This window comes from Colossoma macropomum, unplaced genomic scaffold (assembly GCF_904425465.1).
Source record: "Colossoma macropomum unplaced genomic scaffold, Colossoma_macropomum, whole genome shotgun sequence".
Taxonomy (NCBI): Eukaryota; Metazoa; Chordata; class Actinopteri; order Characiformes; family Serrasalmidae; genus Colossoma; species Colossoma macropomum.
The window spans coordinates 40,468,890-40,495,023 of NW_023494791.1; the positions used below are offsets into that span (position 1 = coordinate 40,468,890).

At 38.2% G+C, this 26,134-nt stretch overlaps 1 protein-coding gene across 1 annotated transcript in view; it reads left to right on the top strand.

The window, feature by feature from the left end:
* Positions 1–26,134, top strand: part of LOC118811099 (MAM domain-containing glycosylphosphatidylinositol anchor protein 1) — a 323,781-nt gene that overhangs the window by 108,129 nt on the left and 189,518 nt on the right. The window contains exon 4 of the mRNA XM_036575308.1: positions 3,703–3,877. Coding sequence (XP_036431201.1) covers positions 3,703–3,877 — 175 coding nt within the window. The remainder of the gene's footprint in view (positions 1–3,702; positions 3,878–26,134) is intronic.

Genomic DNA, 26,134 nt, shown 5'->3' on the forward strand with positions numbered 1-26,134 from the left:
ACTCAACCAAATCCAAAACACACATATACTGAAGACTTGCACCAAAGTTTGGCTGGAAACCAGCCACGTCCGCAGTTTTTATACACTTCAGTTTGAGTGCAGATTTTAAGCTTGGCAAATGAATCAACTTTAAGAGGGGCATAGATCAGGTTTGGCAAAAATGACTCAAAAAGAACTAGGTGTGAAAACACCCTCATATTTAGTAATGATGACTAAATTACTGATGTCTAGATAAATGATGACTAGATTACTGCTTGCACTGGCAGTGATCCATGTCAAACAGATAATAAGCAGCAAATACCATCTTGAGTCAGTACCATTTAAATGATAAGATCTACAAGCAAGAGAACATCCCACTCTTGGCTAATTTACCCTGCTGTAAAGTTGATCCACTGGTGGATACTATCACCATGTAACCGGTCATGGTAAAATTCACAAGAGCTACAACAATGACTACTGCAAATGACTACAGATCGAGGTGTTTAGCATAGATTTGATCTTTGAGAGGTTTTGAGTCATTCTTTGGGAGCATGGCAGCACCTGTGAGCCTAGCGTAAAACTCGCTGCCGTTCCCATGCCGGCCTATTTGTTTGCATCTGTGATGCTGACAGATGATGGAAAATGAGAAGATGAGTTGGATAGAGCCAGCTCGAGACGAGAGGATTCTGTCCCGAGTGTGAGGAGGCGGCAAAGGGAGGATGAGAGAGGAGAGGACGCGTTGTCTTTCGGGATCTCTAGGAAAACGAGGAAGGCATAGAAACGGCGTGATGTACAGCAGAAGCCGATGTCAGGAAGGACAGCGTTTTCTCATCTCGTCATCTGTTTCAGCCTGTTCTCTCTAGCGCCACTGTCTCTTTCTGTCTTCCCACATCAGTCTTCCTCTCTCTTCTCATTTTCTTCTGCCTTAGACGCTGCTGCACAGGGACCTATGCAGCCCCTCACAGTGCTGTGACTTCTCATTTCTTGGCTAGCGCTGGCTTCTAGCTATACGCTTTAATGATAGCCTATCCACAGCCATCTGTCTGATATCGGCTACCGCTGGCGCTAACCGTCCTGACGAATCAACAGGATGATGAACAGTAGTCTAGCCTTCTGCAAGGTATCCAAAACAAAATGGGCATACTCTGTCACCGTCACAACAAACCACGGCGCAGACAATGAAGGCAACCTGGAGGATAGTTTGGAAAGATTGATTAGAGGATGATTGTAAGTATCTGTTATCATCACGCTCCACTCCAGCTGATGTAGCGCATTTGTCAACAATATCTAATGAAGAATGTCTCACAAAGCTGAGGACGTCTGACTGGTTTCCTCAAATAACTTTTTTTTCCCCAGTTCAAACAAAGTATGTGCCACTGTTTGTGCCCTTTTTCTGCAACACTGCACTTTTTCTGTCCTTTGAAAAATTTGCCCGTGAAAGCAATGGCATCTCCTAGCGTGCAGCCCTTTTTAACTAAACTTTCTCTCCACAGTGGGTGTTCTCTCTCTCTCTCTCTCTCTCTCTCTCTCTCTCACTCGCTTCCTCGCTCGCTTGCTCTCTCTCGCGTTCTCTCTGTTAATTTCTCACCTTCTCTATCTGATCAATGGAGAACAGCTGTGTCCCAAATCCTCGAGCAAACAAGCCTGAATAAACACAAAGCCTCTCGTTTGTACAGGTTATCTAATCCCATAATCCTATGCGTGTACGTCCTAACCTTCCCGCTATCCCAGCCCTGCCAAACTCCAAAAGCTGCATGTGCGCCCGTGCGCCTCTCTTTCAGGGGTGACCCTGGCTGTAACAGGGGGAGCTTTAATCATGGCTAGAGGTCGGGGGAGATTACAAAGGCTTTTCTTTTGTGCTGTTTGCTGCACTTTTATGTAGTTAAAGATGTGACTAAAACAATAGTTCTGAAGAGATTTAATGCATCAGAGGGAATGTGACATCTCACAATGAACCTAGAAGGTTAGACTGGATAGAGGCTAAATCGATTACTTTCAAGTCGTCCTGGTGGTTATGTTAAGGTGACTGTACCCTTGACTGTACGTTGGATCTTAGGGTTTGTCTTAGGCTGGGCGTACACTATACGCCTTTTAAAATCCTTTTTCTAAAACTTTTCCTAAAACGATTTCTAAAACGGAGAGCATCAGAAACTTAATGTCAGTTTGTCACAGAATTTCTTGTCTTTTTATCATGTGGGAGCTCACACCAGACGACAAGGCAAAGAGAGAGTGTAACACACATAATGAGTTTTAGCTACGAATAAAAACTCAAAATCCTAGATCTCCTCAGAGACACAAACAAAGCTAAACTTACTGGACCGGACCTGTTTGTGCTCTTATGCAGAGCGAAAGCGCAAACTGAGGATTAAAATGGGGTTGAGAAGCACTGATATAACAGTACGAGTTGGATAAATATTTCACTACTAACTAGCAGCTGTCTTGAATATGTAGGGAGCGTGATTTGACCTCTGGATTCAAACATTATAAACATGATATCGACTCTTATTTGCCTGTGTTTTACACGCAGCTTCTCTGTCTCTGCACTCCGCTGTTCAGGCGGTGTGGATGCACGTCTCTTCGCCTGTTTCTCCACTCTTCTAGCTCTCTGTTTGGCTGTTGTTTGATTAACTCATTGAGTAAATCTCTGACCTTCTCACACAACAGGACTCGTGAACATTTTGAGTCGTAAATATCAAACGTTTGATAATACTGAAGGGTCTCCACTCACTTCAAAATTCTATCAGAAGGCTAACGATTCACTCGTTTGTCCTCCAGATCTACCAGATCATCTGTGCCGTCGGTTGCTTCCGATCAAGCTCCTGACCTGGAAAATTGCTTTAGATTGTGAAAATTTGTCGCAAGGGGCTTATCGGGGTTAAAACTGGGAAAAAAATCATGTAACGTAGACTCAACTTTGGCCTGAACCACACACTTGACACAATCTCAAAGTGATGCTTTGGCCAAAAATCACATTTACACAGTTTTCATCTCCAAATGTAGCTGATCAGCCACAACATTTAGTTGCCAAAGGTTGCTTCTGTACTTCTTTAGTTTGGCACTGGAAGTATGAGGTTACTACAGTCAGTAATGCTTACAGCCACCAGTTTAGCACTGTGTAAACTGCATGGCTAAGTGATCACAACTTGGACTTGGATCATGTTGAGTTGTTAAGGAATCTCAATTAGACTTGTTTATGTGGTACCTGACATTGTATGGCGTACTGATAAAGTATCAGTAATATGTTCTTAACTAGACCTCTTCTGTATATATTCCATTTTTTGGGAATGATGCCTCATATCTCCATTCTTGTTGTTTTTCAGTTTTTGACATAATTTGAAAGTGCCTGTTGCCCTTTACATTGGTTGTAAATTTCATGATGAATGGACCAAAAGAAATGTCATAAAATGACCTGGGAAAAATTGTGGTTCTATTGACTTGCGTTAAAAGTAAAGTATGTTTTTTATTCTCCTGTAAAGTTATCATTTTGGAGATACAAGGTTCTCTTCCGATCTTCCGACAACAGCGAAATGGAACTTTAAGGCCACTTATGTAAAGCAGTGTCATTTATAAACATCATATATTTTCTTGTCATTACTGGCATAAGCTCAAGTATTGCTTGATGGTAATACTGTACACCTGTGCATTTCCATTCAGTGAGACCGCCATATGTTTGGTGGCACCAGCTCAGTATTAATTTGACTCTTTTATTTTTTCCACTTGCAGGTGCGGTGGACTAAGACAGCAGGCAGCGCATCAGACAAGTTCCAGGACACACCCATCTTCAATGAGACACTGCGAATCACCAACATCCAGAGGGTGCAGGGTGGCCGCTACTACTGCAAGGCTGAGAATGGGGTCGGGGTGGCTGCCATCAAGTCCATCCGGGTAGATGTGCAATGTAAGTGTTAGGGCCCACAAGCTATCCACTTCTCAGCCTCAACCCATCATTCCATCAGTCCTCAAGGCAGAAAGAGAGAGGGGAATGGAATGAGCTTTCCAGGAGTGTACTTTTGTTCTAGTGTAGGATGGGTAGGAATGGGGACTGTGAGTTGTATGTCATGATCCTACCATTAATTTGTCAGTGTGGCTTGACTGACAGATAGATAGTAGGTGAGACACTCCTGGAAAGTAGGGTGAGTGAAGTTGGAGGATCCCATGTGTGTGTGTTAGTGTTAATTCAGGCAGAGTTGCCCCGTTGTGTGTGTGTGTATAAGTGTGTGTGTGTGTGTGTGTGTGTGTGTGTGTGAGAGAGAGAATGAGGGGCATTCTGCCATGCTGCCCATCACCTCTGACCTACTGTCCCACTGAGCCAGGGGTCAGGTCAGAGACGACAGCCCTGAACCCTGCACAACCATCCAGTTGTAGAAACTAACATCACAGTCAGCAAACTTTACACTCCCTTTACACATGGAAACTTTACAGCTGGTAAGCATGGTAAGATTGCACACACAGACACATCCTAAGAAAATTGTTTTTACAGTACATGTCCTTCTGAGTGTGCACACATACGTAAACCTAGAACTTTACACTTACACTACAAGTCATCTACACTACCTTTACAAAATGTGTACATAAATAGTGCCTCAAAGTTTACAGTACACTACACCTCATTCTGGGAGTGCACAAAAAAAAATTACACTTACACTACAAGTTCTTTACAGACTTCACATGCAGACAGCACCTTAAACTTTACAGGTACCCTATGCTTCCTTTTGATGGTGGACACACAAACATGATTTAAAACTTTATACGTATGCTGAATGTCTTTCAAACTCAACACACAGAGCCTTAAAATTTACAGTAAAACTATATGTCCTTCTGATGCACGTGTGGGCATGACCGTAAACTTTATGTTTACACAGAAAGCTTTACAGTTACACAGAAAGCACCTTAAACTTTACAGTAACATTACATGTCTTTCTGATGCACACATAGACATGACCTTAAACTTACCGTTTACACAGACAGCTTTACAGCTACGCTACATGCCATTCTGAGAGTACAAATGGACACGACCTGGAACTTTACACTTGCACTATACGCTCTTTACAGACTTTACATTACAGTTACTCTACACATCCTTCTGATTGTGCACACGCAAAGATGAACTAATACTTTACTCTTATGTTAAACGTTCCATACAAACTCCACTGTAAAGTTTACAGTTTACACATAGACATGACATAGATGTTTATACTTACACTGCACATTCTTTAAAAACTTCACAAAATATTCTGACTTTCAACTTACAGTCCAAATTTTACTTTATCAACGTAACAAAATCCTTGCAAATGTGTTGCTTAACTGTGACTTTTAGTCTCAGATTAATATGACATTTCCTAATAATCTGGTCACTCTTCTGGACAGACCCTCCTGCAAGCTTTTCTCTGAGGTAGCTGGTAGGGCCACATGCCCCTGTTATATTACATCATAACAACCCACAGACAGTTTTGATCATCGCCCCTCCCCCTTGATCTGTACACCCACAATCTGAGCTATGGGACACTGAGCCCCCTCGTCCTGCGGGCTCCCCAGGGGCGGCTGGTAATTGTGGAGCGGATAAACAGGAGCGGGCTGACAGCGGCTGTGAAAGTAAACACTCCTGACGGGTGACGCTTGTTCAATTTTCCCCTGCCGGCTCCACTTGGCTCCCCGGGTGACTCTGGCACCACAGCGCCGGCAATTAGAGTCAGCCAGGGCAAAGCAGCAAGGCACGGCACGGACAAGCCAACACACACACACATACATACACCACTGCCCTCCTTCAGTCTCTCTCTCCACCAAGCCCTATTATTTAGAGAGAGAAAGAGAGAGGAGAGGCAGCTGTGTGGACAGTAAGGGAGTAAGAAGGCAGAAGAAAGAGGGAAAGAATATGAAAGAACAAACAGGGACTGTAAAAGAACAGAGGAACAGATAGAGAGGATCAGTTGTGAGGAAAGGGAGAAAGCAATGCGTGGAGAGTAGGGGTGTAATACACTTTCAGAAGTAAAAAAGAAATGCCAGTATACACTACTGAGTAAAACTCAGAGACTACCTTTCATTTATTTAATTCAAAATGTCAATTAAGTCATCCTTTTTCAGCCTTGGTAAAAAGCACAAAACATGCATTAAATAGAAAATTACACAGAAGCCTCAACTAAATATAATATCACATTTTTCAGTATTTTTCATCCTTGTCGTTATTACAGCTTCCATTCATTTCATGAGACTCACTTTCAGTTTTTAAGAAATCTGCAGGGATATTTTTCCACACCATCACAGTTCAGTCTTAGAAGTTGATTTTATTTATTGGTTCTCAAAATCCAAGTAATAAAACACATTCAGTGATGTTTAGGGTCTGGACTCTGGGGAGGTCAATCCATTGTTCAGAGAACATCAGCAGCTTATTTATGTTTTAAATTATTTTTTATTTTTCATTTTTGAATGCCAGTTTTGGAAACTCCTATTTTTTACTTATTTTCCTTTGACCTTCCCCTTCATTATGCAATTGGATTATCTCATAAAATGATTGTTATTAAAATGAATAAATTATACTTCATGGCCATGGGAAGGAACAATCTCAACCCCCCCATCCCCGCCTTCCTGTTTTGCCACACTGTCACTCTGTCCCTGTCTCAGGCTTTTTGTCTTTAATTGATATATTCTTTAATAGCCTAAAATTAATGTTTTTTAGTCAAAATATGTGAACACATCCTCTACAGAGTATGCATTTCTGCATATTTTAATGTAAAATGATGTTTATTTGCTGAATTTAACATATTAGGAAATAATGTGGTACATTTTATATTTTATGTTTTCTTCTCCAAATAAAAAGAAATTACACAGTGAAGAAAATTGTCAGAAAAATTACATATTTAAGTATGTTTGTTCCCTGTAAAAGACCAACAAAATGTGTCATTTGACCAGGGATGTACAAACCTTTACATGCAACTACCACCCTGCATCATTTATTACTGCAACAAATAAAATTCAATAAATTCAGTGATTAAAATATTTAACGAAGGGAAAGCCTTTCGGATAACCGAAATGAAAGCTTGCAAATTAGCCAGCTGAGTTTTGTCATTAAGTGCGTTTACATGCATTCAGTTATCTGATCAAAATCGCATTTCTGCAATCATCTGATTATTCAAATGGTCATGTAAACAGCATACTCTGATTTCTTAGATCAGAGTAAGGTCTAGAAATCTGATTAAGAAATCTGATAAAGAGGCTGGATTTTAGCTCAGTAATTCTTTCGGATTTCTCAGTCTGCACATGTGCAGAACAGACCGCGATACCAGAAATAAGCAAGCAGCGTTGCCGCAAGATGCAGCAAAACAGTTTTGGAGCAACGCTGAAACTACAAGCTTGACGAAATGAAGGATTTAAATATTCTTCATCTTCTAGATGATGTAATCTTTTGTAATTGGTTTAGTTTTGGAAATAAAGTTTATAGCACCTCATAATTTATTTATAACAAAGACAAACAAACTATCACTTTAGTTCAAGCTTTCAGTTGTGGCATTTTAAATGTTTATATTGTTTTTATAATCACTAATATGTATTATAATTGCTTTATAACTATGCAGAAGTCATTATCCATTTAAAAAACGTTATAATGAACAGTTACACTTGTCTTACTATGTGTTACTACAAATAAGTCAACAAACAATTTATTATACTTCATTATTAAAGCCTTATAAAGCATAATTACAGTTTATAAAAATTCTTACACAGCAATGGGCCTCAATTGTTTTCTTATATTTGTTCTTGAGAAAGGTTCTAAGAAAAGTCTGTCAGATTCATGATGTGGTCTTAAACCACAGAATTGTTCACAACTTTGTGCTCTTGAGTTTGTGTAGATTCTGTTCTTACTAGAACAAATCCCAATTAGGAAAACCCTGGGGAATGTCGGAATTTTTCTGAAAACTACATCATTGGGTAGAAGAAATTTCTTCTTAAGAACGATTGGTGGATGAGGCCCATTGTTATCATGTTTTACATGGAGTTATAAGTGCACTTATAATTGCTTATGAACATGGCTTCATAGAGAGTGTTACCAAAATTTTTATATTCTATGCTCTCCTCTGTAGCTCACCACTGACACGTTCAAACAGCATCAGTAACCTGTTCAGTGCTTCCATTAGCACAGACGTGCCTCAATTCTATCATACAAACGGCAAACTACCATTATTACTACTACTACTACTACTACTACTACTAATAATAATGATAATAATATCAAATATCTCTCTGTCTATCAAATAGAAAAATAACAATTCAAACAATTCAAGCTTTTAGTCTTATAGAATATTCAAATAAAAAAAATAAAATATTCAAAAAAATAGTAATCAGATTTTTGAAATGTAAAAATGTTTGATAGTTACAGACCTGCTATTGTTTAAGACTACTGTAACTAATTAGGCTACTTATCCTTTTCTAGCCAATACTAAAACTCCAACATTCGAGCCTTTGTAAAGTGGTGTGTTAGCTTTTGGGTTGAGAAGTAAACATAGTAAAAATAAAAACAAAATTCTGATATTAACATCAAACAGCAAATACAAGTGGGAGTTTTTTGAAAGTGCTTTTTTGTTTCTACTCAGCACTGAAGCCTCGCTTTGCGATTGGCTTAGCTCTCTTTCAGCAGTCTGGGTACAAGCGTTTAACCCCGGTCTTCTGCACGCGCACAGAGACAGGCAGTTTCAGTTAACATCAAAGCAGATGGAGAATGGAGAATGACAGAGAGAGAGAAAGGTAGAGGAGGGAGAGAGAGAGGAGAGAGAGAGAGAGAGAGAGAGAGAGAGAAAGAGAGAGAGAAAGAGAGAGAGAGAGAGAGAGAGAGAGAGAGAGAGAGAGCAGGGATGTTTTTAAAGAGAAATGAAAATGCTATGAAAACTCTAAATGTGAGGAATACGGATGCGGGGAAAGGGAAGCTGTAATCTGCAAACTGTGAGATTTTGATCAAAACACATCAGACACCTCATTACCCTCACATTTCCCTCACATTTACTCAGCCAGGGACACACACACACACACACACACACACACACACACGATCTCTATCTCATTTTTTCAGTTTTTTCCCCTCCTATTTCCATGTTAATGCACACATACACAGACGCACACACACACACACACACCCACACACACACACCCACACGTATATATATATGACAGACACAACACACAGGCACCTATACCATGTGAAGTTACTCAGTCCAACTCAGTAACATTGTACATACAGCATTGTTAGAGGTCTTAGGCAGCTACGAAAATAGTTTAAAATGGTTTGTCTGTTCATTTCATGTAAAAAATACTATGCAAAGAAGCATAAATACAGTCAAATTTATCAAGATTTTTTTGTTCTGTTTTATTTTTAGTACAGTTGTCAAAATCTTGGTTAGAAGAATACAGTTAGAAGAATACAGGTTTGGTTCCTGACTTCTCGGTGGTCTCCAGCCATCATATGGATTAGTTCAATTCTTTCAGCAGCACAGTTCATTTAATTTAATAAAGGACTGATTAGACAAACTAAGTATTGGATGGTAACTGTAAATACAGATAAATAATAAATAACTGTAAATACAAATAATAATCTAAGAATCTAACAGTGTATTGATTATTTGTTTATACAGTACAGTGTAAATTACAGAGAAAATTAGATGTAAAAAGCTTTTTATCTGGGAAAATACAAACGGCATTAATATAAAAGGTGGTGATTTTACATATATCAATGTGTTTGTTTAATTTTAAAACCTCTTCTCGTGGCAGCTTCATGTTATTTGCAGTTTCTATCCAATGCCTAGTTTGATAAATCAGTTCTTCACTAAGTTAAATCAGGAGTACATCTCAATGAACAAGATTGAAGTCAGGAATTATTTTTTCTTTTCTCTACATTAAGGTTTGCATTTATTCTAATTTATTATGTTTTTTACAAACAAATCCATGTCAAAGTCCAAAAAGGAGTTCGGATTGGTAAACCCATTGGCATAACCCATGCTCTTTCAGTGAGAAACAAATGAAGCCTGGAGCTGTTGTTAAAAAAAGCACTTACAAGGTCAGGACCATTTTGGTGATCCTGACTTTGTAGGTTACAGCTCTTTTTTCATCTGGTTTTCAGAAATTGTTGTCCTGAAAATGTCCAAAAACATGCGCGCACACACACATACACATATGTCTAAATACACAAATACACACTGGTTGGTTGTGTGGGGAGACGGCCCGTCTTTGACCCAGGCACCCTGGCCAGCGAGACAGTAGGTGATTGAGTGGTGGAAATGCAGCATGCCTCTACAGTAGGGATGGACTTGGTTCAGAAACCCCCCAATACACCCTTTTACCCATAAACCCTCATTCTCTGTATCAATTGCTTGCTCTCTATCCAGGTAAGGCTGTCTTTCTTTTACAATAAGGGCCAACAGAATACCTGCTGAGACTTTTGAGAGTTTGTCTTGAGCAGAATCAGAATCAAGTTTTATCAACATGTAAGAGGAGTTAAGGCTACGCTAAACAGGCCAACTTAGGGTGTTTTCCACTGCACATTCAAAACTAGAATGGGAATCAATGAACTTAGGGTTCTAGTTCTAGTTCCTTGTTCATCTGCTTGGGAAAGCTGGAACTGTTATAATCCACAATTAAGTTAACAGGTTTAAGTGCCTTTCAAAATACAATGTAACATAGTCTTTTGGGTAATTTTATGCCACTCCAAGGTGTCTGATGTAGCTAAGTAGCTACGTTGCTTGCTAGTTAGCTTAACATATTGGCCGAAACAAAATAATATACACACTCACACAAATGTCTACATTCACACACTCGTATAGAGTCAAGCGAAGCTTAGATATTTCTCTGACAAGTGAAAACATGAGTATAAAAAGGTTAGTGGAGGTTAGTATAAATGCTAATAGTTGTAGCTTCATAAATAGCTTATATCTTGCCTTAGCAAACTATTTACAAAGCAATAATTCTAAAATAGCAATCAACACATCAATATACCATACTGATTTACGTTCTGGTGAACATATAGTAATTGGTGATTTTATCCTCACCTACAAGAGTAAAACATTAGCTAAATTGACATTGGCTTCAGCTGCAAGTGTTACCAAAGACAGAGTACAGCCCTTGAGTGCCATTAGGTCCTGCAGGTACCCTTGGTACTGGACCAATGACCAATGGAGGAAGCACAGTTCCATGTTCTGATTTTGTACAGTGGAAAAACACACTTAGTGACTGTTTTCATATCCAGCTTTAAGGCTTTCATGGATGCCATACATAAAGGGACATGTTACTAAATCTAATTAAGTCTTGGCTTCCGTAATATAATTATAGACAATAGAGTTATTGCTCTGTTGAGAGTTTATCAAAATCAATATCAGAATCAAATTTACATGCCATATACATTAACATAGATTAGGAATTTATGTCAGTGTTTGATCACAATGCACCAAATTGTAATTGGAAAAAATATTTCATTTCTTGGAAGAGATTATGCAGAGTGGCCTTTGTTCTGTGTAAACAGCTTACTTGGCAATGTCTTTGTTTTGAAGTGCGAGAGATTCGGTGTTGCTGTTATTGATATGATAGTTAAAGTGTGTCCAGGACTCACCAGCATGGCATAACACATCACTGCTATTAACACCGGTGTTAATTGTAGGGCCAAACTCTTTGAAAGCTCATTCTCACAGTTAACGAGGAGAGGAAAGTGTCATTATTGAGTGTGTGCCGGTGTGTGTATTTGTGGAGGCGCTGCAGAAGCATGTTAACTGCAGTGTTTGTTGGCGCCTTCTTGTGCGTTCAAAGCCTTACTATCCCTTCAAGGCTACATCATAACATCTTTAAAGTCTTGTGTTTAATGAATTGTGTGAAGTGGAAGATTTCAAGTTTGAATATTGTGAATGTGTCCTCTGAGCATGTCTTCTTTCATCAGTTTCTAAATGGTGTTATTATGTTCTATACTGTAATGCATACCTTGAAGGTCCTTTGATCTGAGCAGTGAGGTTTCTGGAAGCAGCCTTTCTGGGCAGTAGTTTACCAATTAGGGAATAAGTCTAGGTGGATATTAGCAGATGCTTGGTTGGACAGGCGTGAAATATATAAATGCAGCATGCTGTCTGTTTTAGGACTAGGATAAATGGATATGTAACAGCAATACTGTACCAGTCAAAAGCTTGGACCTTCCTGACTAAATGTACAGTTTACTTGTAATTTAAACTACATATGTTCTAGCATAGGTTCTAAGATAAATATAAGTAGTGAGGAGCCTATATGTGTGTATATATATATATATATATATATATATATATATATATATAGACGACTGCAATTATTTAAAGTGACTGCAGGCATTTTCCACAGTTGTTAGATTTTAGTCATATTATGCTGCAGCCAACAAAATGTGAATTGGTTGTAAATGGGTATAAAAAGTGAATGCATTAAGAAAAGAAATAAGTAAATGCATATATTGAGGCATCATGAGGCTATTTTTTTAATAGCATATGGGTCAATGACAAGATTTTCAACATGACAATTAAAATGTTTTTGTTACTTTTTTAAAACTGTGCATGTTATATCTTAATTGTTGGTGTCGTGAAAGCTTTTAATTGCCTATTTCATTTATTAAAACTGTACTGGTCTGGTTGCACCATTTGACTTACTGGTTCTGCCAACTGACTTTTCAGACTAATTTCAAATTAAATAGGTTTCTACTTAGACACTCGTAGAAACCTTTGTCCATGAACTTAAGTTTATACTTACATTGTTTTTTTCAAAATAATAACTTTTATTATAATAACTACACATTTTCATGGTTCTCCTGAGGTCAGACCACCTGACATGGTACACTGAACCATTTTAACCATGACTCAAAATCACGTTTTCCAAAATTTTTGAAAGTGCTACTGTCCTTGGCATTGCACCATGAAGGTCACTTGGGGTCATCTTTATGATGCAAAACCCTGGCCCCACTTTTGTAAAACCATGTCAAACTAAAAGTACTTTGTTTATAGCTGTGCCTTCTGACATTTGAGGAGGTAACAACTTGGAAACAAGTTTTTCAGTCAGTTCAGTACTTTTAAAGTTGCCTTATTTTGCAATATGGTTTTTATTTTAAAGCTTTCAAACATAAAATCATGCCAAATCATTTTCTGATTATATAACTAAATTATACAATTTTATAAACACATTTTTGATCGTTTATTTATTCACCATATATGGTTGGACATTTGCACTACATTTTTAGATTTTTAAAGGCAAAAAGAAACTAAAGTAAATTTTATATTGATGCATTGAAAATTGTTTCATGTAAAATAGATATGGTTAAATAATTTGATATGTGTTATGTATTTATTAAATATTTTTTTTTGGAAAATAATGGACAATGAGTTAGAAAACACAGCACAAAACATGCGGTGATGCTGCCAAAATAGACGTGTGCAGTTTGCATTATCATTTCACAAACACTGTTCTTGTAGTTGGAGTAAAATAGCAGCCCTGTAGAATGTTTTGGTGGGAAAGAACTTATTTTGGTGGGAAAGAACACAACTGTCTCTTAGACACTCAATGTTCATTTTCTGTATTGTAGACTAATTTGACACATTTAATGTATTTATTAAATTATTTTTTGGGAAAATAATGGACTTGGACACCAAAAATGCACATCATTTCAATGACCCTTTTACATAATGCAGACAGTGACAAAATGCAAAACTTTGTATAGTTTTACATGAAACAGAACATATCATAATTGCTATTATGAGATGAGAGACTGAAACCGCTGATGCACACTTTCTGCACAGCTCTTTCTATACTTTTTCTCATGCTCTGGACAAATGTGCTGAGCTGACCTACGGCCAGTCAGATGGTTGCTATGTGGTGCAGTACCCTCTTGTGTAATGGCCATTGTGCAGTTGAAGATTCAATACATGAACGCATACTGAGCAGGAGATAATTGCAATGGTTGAACAAAAGTACTGTAGGAGATGATCACGGTAGTGGGAATTTTTAAATTAACAAAAAACATTAGGCTGCTTTGCGGCTCTGAACTAGCCTACATCTAAATCTGCTTGCATTTTAATGATGCCCCTAAGTGGCCAACAGCTTCACTGTAATGAAAATGCAACATCAGAATCAAAGCTTAAACATTGCATGGCTACTGCAGATTTTCAAAATGTTAGTGTTTTTAGTTGACCCTAAAGAAAGAGTCTATTTAAAAAAACAATGCATTTGGTTATGGGTGGATAAAAGTAAGCTTCATTAGAATATATCTATTACTCTCAATAATATTATTTTCAGTGTGTGGATGCAGATTTTATAGGAACCTGAACATTAAATTACAGTGATTTTCCCAAGAGTGAACACTGTCTCATTTTAAAACTGTTATTAATAACTCTGTGTTCAGTAGTTCACATACTGTTCGACACTAAAACCAATTAAAAGTGAATAATGATGTTCTCTTTTTAATGAAACAGTTCTTTAAGTAGTGACGATGATAACAATAAAATACTGCCATGTCGCCCACCTCAAGCTACAATCACGGATTCTATCATAGCAGTACAGTGTGTGAGCAGCTTGGCCTCAGTGTGCTCTGCTATGGATGGTCTGAATCGGTCTGAATCTGAAATGCATTAATGGTTATTAAAAAAACCAAATAATTAGTTAGGTAATTAGTGGCATTAATAATTTATCATGTCAGGATGTTACTCAAAATCCCTGTCAGTCCCCTCAGCACCCCCTGTTTCCACATGCCTGCCTATACCTGCTGTGACCGGCTAAAGTGGGCAGGAGCCTGTGTTTACTGGGTCTTGGTGCTGGCAAGTGGAGAGTGACCCTCAGATCCACCAGCCTAAAGGCTCCAAAAGGATTTTTTTTCCGAGAGGAGACGTAAGCCCTGGTTCTTCTGTGGCCTTCAGAGCACAGCGTCCCACCAAAAGCCACAAAGAGCCCCTTGTGTTGGGCACGATGGAGAAGCACTGGAGGAGAATGGGAATGAGCTTGAGAGAGCAGCCAGACTTTTACAAGAGCACATGCAAACACACACACACACACACACATTCAGCAAGCATTGCAGGCACAGTCACACAATGTAGCTAAGCCTTGAACAATAATTGGCAAAACCAAAATCTGCAGTCTCTTTTCTGTGTGTGCTTGCCCGTCTTGAAGTATTAAGAGCTAAAACCACATCTTTTTAGCCCTTAACCTTGTGTTCCTCAGCATTAGAGTGGAAAGAAGAGAAGAGGGGGTGAGCGGAGGAACAGAGGAGGGAAGAAGAGACGAAAGGGAGCGATGGAGTGCAGGACAGTGCAGCAAAGTGGAGAAAAATCCCTGCTAACTGACAGATCAAAAGGAGAAATGACAGGGAGTTGAGAGCAACTAGTTTTTGGAGTCATAATTAGCGAAAAGAGAGGAAACATATCGGTAGCTTGTGTGTCTGTGTTAGAGCTTGAAATGTTTTTCCAAACCTGGTGTGACCTGAGTGCTTACGTCAAATTCGGTTGGGTTTGGACGTCATTTACCAAATCGTCGCTGTCTGGACGAAACCTTTTATCTCTAAAAAGATAACTTTACAGGAGAAGGAAAAAAAAAACATCATAGACTTTGAATGGGAGTTAATGAAATGAAATCTTAGTAATTTTGGAGACTTTCATCATAAAACCTGGCACAATATAAAGAGCAACTTGTGCTTTACAGTCATACTAAAAAAAATTAAAACAAACAAAAATGGAGAGGAGTTTTCTTTTGACAGCAACCAAATATGTCTCGGGTTTGGGTCAGGGGTCAAGTTTCATATTCTGCTTCTCACAGCCCCCACTTTTAAAAGATTTCCCCTGCATTTCCCTCTGTTTTTGTGTTTCTTCTTAATTCTTCTTCTTTGCTTTTGCATTATCTTAAAACACTTTTTAATCTGACATGCTGGAGCCACCCTGTCTAAGTTTCCTTTATGTCCCCCTAAATGTGTGCCTGTTTCTTCCCCTGTGTTGTAGGCATGTGCTTTTTGCCATGTGCTTTTGTTTGTGTTTTGGTTCCTGAGCTCCACCCTTCTCCATGCCTTCCCTATTAGGATTCCCACCTGTTTGTAGTTCCTGTCTCCTCCTCTCCAAGATGTTTCCCATTCTTTCTAGCCTATATCAAGCCCTTAATTTCAGTTCATGGCTGTTTAGTCTACTTTATTTTGTTGCATGTAGTGATTATGTGCCTGCCCTGTGTTCGGTTCGGTTTGGTTTGGTTCTTGATGTAAAACCTTGTAGTTTGTTATTTTGTATCATACTCAGTGTTTTTACTAGTTTGCTTTGTTTATTTCAAGTTTGCTTGTGCTTACATCCGGCTTCATTACTTTCCACACATGACACACCCACTCATGTTGACAGAATTTAACACTAAGCCCATGCCTGTGGGTAAATAGAAATAACACAGTAATACTGGAAATAACTCTGCATATCAGTTTTGGAGAGGACAGTTTAATGTAGCCAAAAAGATGTAATATCTAATTAGTTTGACCTTATTTTTTTATATGCACAAAAACAGAGAGAGATAAAAAGAGAGCTGTAGGGCTTAATAGATGAAGGCTAATATCAGCACCATGGAAAGTTTAGACCAGAAAGCTTTGGGCTGAGAGCACTGCTCAATGTATAAATTTGGTAAAACAGAATTTAAAGGGCCTGTATCTTGTAAAACCAAATTTACACCTCCTTTGTGGAATAAAAGAGTTCAGTGTAGTATGTAAACATTTTTGAAATTGTTTTTGTGATGTCATATAAACACATTTACGTGTATCCAGTTTTTCAGCCTACATGAGTTTAGCTCCACCCATTCACAGTGAAGTTATAAGGAGACTTTCAGCCTAGACTGCTCTGTAAATGAGACACAATACCAAGCCAAACAGATCATGTTTTTAAAAGTGTAGTTACAAAAACAACCTGTTTGATTGTAAAAGACAAGGAGAGATTGGAAAATGTACATGTAAAAATAAATTATGACTATTTTGGTACATAAAACCTCATAAGTCACAAGACAAATTGCGTAAACTTAATTTTATACAGTTGAATATTTTAATAAATCAGATTATTTTTATTTCATTTATCCATGATCTGGATAATGTGAATGGCTGTTATTATCTGTATGTGTCATTTTAAAAAGCGCTATCATTAGAAATTTTCCTTCATGACTTTAGGTAATCATGGGCCAACTCACTTCAGTTTCAGACTCAGCAGTGGTGACTTGGTTTTGGTCAGGTTTGAATTAAAAGTTGTCATGCTCAGGTTGGGTTCAGATGTGCTGTATGTCAGACTCTGGGGCTGTGTTTGGGTTTGCACTAACGTTTTAGGGCAGATTAAAGCTCTAGTCTGTGTGTTGTGACATTGTTAGAATTGTGATTATGTGCACAAGCTGACACTGTAAACCCTGCCGTAATTAAGTTTACTGCAGTGGTTTATGGAAAATGACTCAGTTGAATCACCCTAACCTAATTTATCCCTGTTGTGCTGTGTTTATTGCTACCCACTCCACAGCTAAACCAATCAGCTTGTCTTTCGGGGGCAACCCAAAAGAGTCAGTGCCACTTTCTGCCATAAACCCTTTGTGCGAACTCGGTTATTGAGTTTGGTGATGAGACACCTTTATGAGTAATGCGAGGGCGGTCCAAAAACTTACACTAGAGCAAGATACTGGGCCTGGAACATTTAGTTTATCATGGGTTTGTCTTGAAGTAGTTGTACAGTATGTATGTCATTTATTTAATTTCCAGTCAAAACAGCCATTGAGTACAAGTTATTGAAGCTATTCACTTGTGTTCAGTCTGCAGGGTTGTTTTTCCACACCTCCAAAGTTCAGTCGGTTGCATAGAAGTCAGTTGTCTTCACACAGTAGAAGTATGAACAGATACACTTGTGGATTTTTTCAGAGTAAAGCTCTGACTTTTGCACAGTACTGTATATTGCTGTTGTTGGAACAAAACCTTGTGTCTTCAAAATAGTAACTTTACAGGAGAAGGAAAAAAACATTCTCTACCTTTAATGTAAGTGAATGGGACCAGACTTTTTTCCAAGTCATTTTGGGCCATTTCTTTTGGTCCATTCATCATGACAATGTACACAATGTAAAGAGCAGCAGGCCTTTTCAAATTATGTCAAAAACTGAAAAACAGTGATTTCAAGCTTTTAAACAGTAGGACGTATCCTCGTCTTCGCTCTACCTTGCTTTGAAGACGACTGCCATCAACTAAACTCTTAACATGAACAAAGGCTCGTCCTAAGTGGTCGGTTCAGGTTGTTGATTCCACCCCACCACCCTCTCTGCCATCTCCGCCATCTCCACCATCTTCAGATGATGTCACCTGAAGGCACAGCCTCCACTTCCCCACACTCCCCCACCACCTCTCTCACGCTGAGCTTCCAGGCCCAGGCTTCCTGCCTGGGCCGGGGCTCGTTCTGACGGGGGTGCAGGATGAAAGGGAATGCTTTACTTCATATGAAAATTTCATACACTTCTAATAAACATCTCCAGGCTGCGTAACAGAACAGAGGCCTCGTTAAAAATGGGCGCCGGCTTCTGCACGGAATTCTTCTCACCCACCCAGAGCCGCTTGTTAGCACAGATAACCTATTGTTTATTATAATATCTCTATAGCATACATTTTTAAGATCGCAGAATTCGGGCACACGCGGATGTGGCGATCTTTGCCGATTTAGCCGAGGACGCAACAAACCTTTTCTTTGTGGAAGTGTGATTTTCAACTGATTCTGTCCTTTGATGTGTTTATTTGGTGTGCTGGAAAACAAGACTTTTGTTGTTTTTGATACAAAAGCAAGCTTTTGTTAGACTTGATAATTCAGGCTGTAGTCTTTGGTGGTTTGTTATTGTTGTCAGTGTTTGTTGCATCCCCCCAAAGATGATGTTGCTTTATTTATAAGGATTGAGGATGTACATCTGAGAGTATTTTGTGAATGAATGTCTCTCTCTCTCTCTCTCTCTCTCTCTCTCTCTCTCTCTCTCTCTCTCTCTCTCTCTCTCTCTCTCTCTGGGTTAAGACTTGATTGTCAAGCGTGGGCTTATGTACAAATCCCCAAGGTCTTATGTATCAAGATACATGTGCATATCTGCATACTTTTGTGTTGTCTTCTCTTTCATTTCCCTTTCTCCCAGTTTGCGCATTCTTCTTTCTTTCTTTTTCTTTCTTTCTTTCTTTCTTTGTTTCTTTCTTTCTTTTCTTTCTTTCTCTAAATCCTACAGCCTTGTGCTCCTGTGACATTTATTGGAATATCTGTTTGAACCCAGTGCTTGTCAGCTGGTGTTGTGTTATTATGTGTTATTGCTGGTATGGAAAGAGGGCATTTAGCATTCACTAGTTGCATCCAGTATGAGAGAACAGAGAAAAACATGGCTAAAGTAGCTGAAGTTCTGCTGTTCCTAATCTACTCCACTTAGAGGACAACTCTCAGTCTATACTGTCTTTATTTTTAAAAGTAATATATATATATATATATATATATATATATAGAACAGAACTTCAGACAGTGAGACACTGCCGGTTTTTTCGTGAGCCGGTTACGATACAAGTATTATTATTCGTTTCTTTCAATACAGGAGTTCAGTACAGTGAGAAAGTAGAAAACAAACAAAAAAAAACACCATCTGTCCGTGTTTACAGTAAGCAGTAAATATGGACCGCAGTCTGCTTTGTACACTGATTGACTTTGGATCCTCTTAATTGATATCTGTGGCATCTTTCTGCAGTAACCATTTCAGCAAAGCATGTATGTAACACCACATTACCTGCCATGACTGCTTAAACCAGAGAAAATGAACATGCTTTCTGGTCAGAAGCTTGTAAGCTAACACTCTTTTTGGTTTGGTAGTACTTGCTATAGTTTAAATAATTTATATGTTTACAGCCTTTAAATTGCTTCTTGTTAAAATAACTGTGGTTTGAAGTCGTCTCAAGGTCCAAGCGTAAATTTGCATTAGAGCTCTCAAAAATGTGTTGTTCAGAAACTTCCTTCAAGCATGTCAGCAGAAACAGTGGCTAGACAAGGGCACGGGCCTCAAACACATGCTGAAAGAATGTCTCCCATCAGAGTAACGTTGTTTAAACCCTCAGGACCAGATATATACAGGTCAATAACAAATAAGGTTTCAGAAGCACAGTTATTAAACTTATTAAAAAGGACATGATGTGCATTTTTATGTCTGCATGTTTATTTGCATTTTATATCTTAAATATAGTTAGTGCTATTAAATCTTTTAATTGCCTATTTCAGTTATTAAAACTGCTGCTCTGGTTGCACCATTTGACTTACTGGTTGGGCCACCTGACTTTTCAGACTAAAAACAGGCATCTACTTAGAACCCCCTAGAAATCTTTGTTCTTGAACATGAGTTTATACTTTTTTTTTCAAAATAAATAACCCATTATCATAATAATTGCACGTTTTCATGTTTCAGGGTCAGACCACCTGACCTGGTAAACTGAACCATTCTAACCATGACTCAAATCACATTTTTTTCAAAATTTGTAAAAGGGCTACTGTCCTTGGCAATGCACCATAAAGGTCACTTGGGATCTTCTTTATGGTACAATACCCTGGTCTCTCTTTCGTAAAAGCATGTCAAAATAAAAGTACTTTGTTTTTGGTTGTGCCTTCTGACATTTGTGGAAGTAAGAACTTGCACACAAGTTTTTCTTTGAGCTTAGTACTTTTAAAATTGCCTTCTTTGGCAACATGGTTTTTATTTTAAAGCTTTGAAACATAAAATCATGCCAAACTATTTTGTTTAGAATTTTATCTAACTAAATTACCTTTTTTGAATAACATATATGGTTGGACGGTTGCACCACTTGACATTGTTAGAGTTTTGGAGGCAAAAAGAAACTAAAATGAATTTTATATCAATGCACTGAAAATTGTTTCACGTAAAAGCAGTATTGTTGAATAACCTGATACATGTATTTATTGCATAAATCTTTTGGGGAAAAATTGGACTATCACACAAAAAAATGCTTGTCAAATGACTATATGATAAACCATGAAACAAAACATGTTAAACTAGATATGTGCAGTTCACATTATCATTTCACGAACTCTATTTTCTTAGCTGGAATAGAATAATAGACCTGTAGAATATTTAGGTGGAAAAGAACTTACTTTGGTTGTAAAAGACATCGCTGTCTCTTCGGCACTCAACTTTTATTTTCTGTTTTGTCTCAGGCTTGTGCCTGTGCTGCACAAGTGAGCAGTTAGTAGGTGGTACTGTGCGCAGTTTGTGCATGTTGTGGGTGTATGTTGTGGTCACATCAAGGCACATTTTTCACTGCTCCTGCGCTTGTGCGTATGTCTGGCCCTCTGAAATACTGTTCGTTTTTATAAACGTATTTGTGACATCACATACACTGATAAGGCATAACATTATGACCACCTCCTTGTTTCTATGCTCATTGTCCATTTTATCTGCTCCACTTACTATATAGGTGCACTTTGTAGTTCTACAGTTACAGACTGTAGTCCATCTGTTTCTCTGCATACTTTGTTAGCCCCCTTTTACCCTGTTCTTCAGTGGTCAGGACCCCCATGGACCCTCACAGAGCAGGTACTATTTGGGTGGTGGATCATTCTTAGCACTGCAGTAACACTGATGTGGTGGTGGTGGTGTGTTAGTGTGTGTTGTGCTGGTCTGAGTAGATCAGACACGGCAGTGCTGCTGGAGTTTTTAAACACCCCAGTGTCACTGCTGGACTGAGAATAGTCCACCAACCAAAAATATCCAGCCAACAGCATCCTGTGACCACTGATGAAAGACTAGAGGATGACCAACACAAACTGTGCAGCAGCAGATGAGCTATCGTCTCTGACTTTACATCTACAAGGTGGACTGACAAGGTAGGAGTGTCTAATAGAGTGGACAGTGAGTGGACACAGTGTTTAAAAACTCCAGCAGCACTGCTGTGTCTGATCCACTCAGACCAGCACAACACACACTAACACACCACCACCACGTCAGTGTTACTGCAGGGCTGAGAATGATCAACCACCCAAATACTACCTACTCTGTGAGGGTCCATGGGGGTCCTGACCACTGAAGAACAGGGTAAAAGGGGGCTAACAAAGTATGCAGAGAAACAGATGGACTACAGTCTGTAACTGTAGAACTACAAAGTGCACCTATGTAGTAAGTGGAGCAGATAAAATGGACAATGAGCGTAGAAACAAGGAGGTGGTCATAATGGTATGCCTGATTGGTGTATACTGGTTCAAATGGGATTGGTTTCCACCATTGTGTTAAAAACACTCTGACATTCTTAAAAGACAGAACTGCAAAAGGAAAGGAAAAGAAGTCCCTGCACTGTAACTAAAACTGTTCATAATTGGTATGTATTAAAAAGTGTTTATCTTCTAAGGAAGTCACTTGTTTGTGTTTATTAGGATTTAACCAGATACTGCAGTCTTTATATTGTTCTTGTTTCTCTTTTGACTTATGTATTAAAGAGGTATTATATCTTGGTGTGATAACCACAGAACTTCACAAAAACATCTGTGAAGCCCTTTGTAAGGTGCTACACAAAGAAAGTTGATTTACTTTAATTAATAATACATGCCATATTGTGAAATGTGCATATTTTGATCCACCCTTATGTCTTAGACAGGATTAGAGCAGAAATAAACATTTTAGTTTATCACTTTACTTATTTATTTATTTATTTTTTTTAAGGAAATGTTTTTCTACTTAATCATTCATCCTACAGTCTGTTGTCCGGTGACATTTTCAATTAGCTCTTTATTCTTGGTGTCTCATAGTTTACCTAACTTCCTTTTTTCTTTTTTGCCTTCATATTGCAAACTTGGATTAGATATGATATAAAAGAAATTACTCAATGTTTATCACTAGAGGATATCTTTCATTAAGCCCAGTCATGTCAACTGCATTCAGGTACAAATCAATGCCGTGTTCTTCAGTATCTTCCACACAACAAAGCAGAGCAGATGAAGCAATACCTCTGGCTGATATAAGGTTTTCTTCAATTGGATAATAACATTCTGTCTTCTTTTGTATTTTTTACTTTATTATTTTTTAGAGAGAGAAAATTGAAATACAGTCGAGATGGAGAGATCTTGTACAGATCTGCCTGGCAACCATCGTATTCATTGTGGCTGCTTCTCAATTTTTATTGTGAACAAAGCAAACTTTATCAGTAAGATATTATTCTTTCACTGTGAGACTTTCTTTTGATGCTGGATAAATAGCTTTCCTGTTTTCCTTTCGCAGTTATCATGAACATTTTACAATTCACAGTTTGAAGCCCACAGCTTGCCATTTTGTGTGAGATTGGTGAACATAGTCCTTAAGTCTATGCAGACTGTGGACAGTATCACTGCTAATGCGGTAGGCCTACTCAATAAACTATAAATATAAATATAATATAAATATAAATATAAATAAATATATAAATATAATATAATATAATATAAATATAAACTCAATAAGTATGACGACTTGTTCTGAAAACTATAACTGGGTATTTGGGAGTGTGTTGTTTTACAGTTATAGTTAATGGTGAAACTCCAAAATCTTACTGGGGTGCAGTCATAAATTCAAAAGGAAGACACTGGCATACTAAGAGATAACGGAGAGATGAGAGTTCAGCAAATCTGAGCATGTATGACTTCATTGAGATCTCTACCACAACTCAGTGGGTTCTTTAGTAAAGGGAATGGTTATACTTAGAACCATGAGTTTATATAGAACCATTTCATGCTTAAATGGTTTTTCCATGGTGAAATTGTTCTTCAAATTGATGGAGAATGTGTTTGTTGTGGTTCTATATAAAACCTTTTTTTAAAAGGTTCTAAATAGCACCAGAAACAGTTCTTTTATTGTTACAATCTTGACATCATAGCAACAGCAGAACCCTTTTAGTGCTATATAGAACCAAATACAACACATTCTCCATCAATCTGACGAATGATTTCACCTCAAAACTAAAAAGCCATTAAATGAAAAACCATAAGGTATGAAATTGTTCTATATATAACTCATGGTTTGAAGTAGAATCATTCCCTTTACTAAAAAAAATCTTTTTTTTTTTTACAGAGGTATTAAAGAGATCTCATTTTTGATTTTTCTTTCTTATGGAAAGGTGCAGGTGACATAAAAGTACCCTCAAGAGCTCACTCTTGATCCCAAAGGTACTAATGTGGACTTTTTCTTTAGTTGAAAAGGTCTAAGAATCCATATATGTTGGCAGAAGCAGTGTCCGAAGCACAGACCACGTTTGTGGAATGTAGGGAAAAAAACTGCAATTGCTTGACTAGAAACTGATGATCTCCAATAAAGAAACTCTCCCACCAATTGACACAGTTAGGCACGCAAAAATAAATGTATATATATATTTTTATATGGCCCATGAATCATTGATGTAGTGGATTCCAAACGATGTATAGGTTAAATCAACAGTGGATCAGGTAGCATATGACGCCCATCCTTTTCATCACTTTAAGGGTTCTGTTTGGTTAATTTTTTGATAAAATAAAAATAATATGCCTTTTTTGCTATTCTAAATTGAATACAAACCAGTGAGCTAAACCAGCGTTATGATGTGCATAGTTATGTGATCTAATCGCATTACATCCAGTTCAAAGGGCAGGCAAAACTCACAGTTAATATTTTTAGCTATTGAATATATTTTAAACAGAGTTTTTAAAACAAACAGTGGGCCAAATTTGCCTTGCTGCCACTGACTGCCCCAGTGACCTTTAAAAGTCAAATTCTGAGAATTCATATTGAAGTTATTTAATATGCAGAACATTCGCCATGAAGAAAATGAAGCTGTTAGATATCTAGCATGTGGAATAACATCAGACAGAAAACATAACAGGCAGTGTTTCTTAAATTGCATGGGTGTGCTCACGCATTCAAGCATCTGCCTCTAAACGGGTATAAATGTGCTTGAAGGAGACCATCCGTGTTCTTGCATGTATCCGTTGCCAATATATTGACGGAGTAGTAGGAGGCTACAGCCCCTTTCCTTCTAATCTCCAGCCTAAATAGGACTGAGATGTATAGCAGTGGATTATAATGAGACATTGATTGCATTTAAAATAGGACCTTTAGAGGCTGCAGTGCAGTATATATGCTTTTCCCCGAGGGACCCTCAAGTTCCACAAAGAGGGAGAGTGAGAGAGAAGGATAAGTGAATAGGTCATGGTATCCCAGCTATTTCAGCAGCTCACTCTGTCTGTTCCTCCTAGATCATATAGGAAACATTGAAGGGGTGACAGTGTCGCGGCTATTGTAATGTTAAAGAACTGCTGTGAACTGCTTTGATGATTGCCTGTAACCTGGAAACCACTGGAATGTCCCCGAATGGTCACACATTGATCTCCACAGATTAGAGTTTGAAAAATTTTCAGACCCTGACAGAACAAACTGCTCTCGTTTGGTTTCTCACAGCTCATCTCACAAAATAAATGGGTTTTGGCCTGCATTTTTTCCCCTACTTCATTCTCCCTCCCAACTTTTACCTTAAACAGTGTTAAATCTGGCATGCCAACAAGCCAGAACGTGAACAATGCATTAGTCTATGTAAAAGTTATCCAGACTAAAAAACTTGGAGATGTTGTTTGAAGGCATTGGTTGATAAATACATTCATTAGAGTGTAATTTAACTGCAATTTTTGATAGATGATAATAGCTTATTTTGTTAATCAGTGATTTGATGATGGCTGTCATTGCCACTAAGTAACTTAAGGTAATTACTTGTCACTGTGTTGAATTTGCAGGCGCCATAATTAGGAATATGGCATTTTTTTTAGCCTCTGGTTGGTGCTGGTCGGTTTTGGGTCTTGTCAGGACAATTTCTTCAACTTCGAGTCAGACCCAGAATCTAAACTTGGCACCGGTTTGGGTTTTGAATAGTTTTTGTGCTAAAGTTGACAATATTTCCATGCCGTGTTTTGTTTTGCAGCATATTTCATGTATAAGGTAATGTAGACAAAGACACTTAGGTTTGTTTAGTAAGCCTGAATACAAATTTGGCGTTCCCCCTCAAAGGTGAGGCTGTTCTGATCATTCCTCACTGCTTTCCTCTAATTCTTATCTGGTTGTTTCTCCATATGGCCCGCTGTCAGTTCCACTCATCTGATCCTCATCATGCAACCTGATACTATGATCTATTACAGTGGTGCAAACTGCTCAA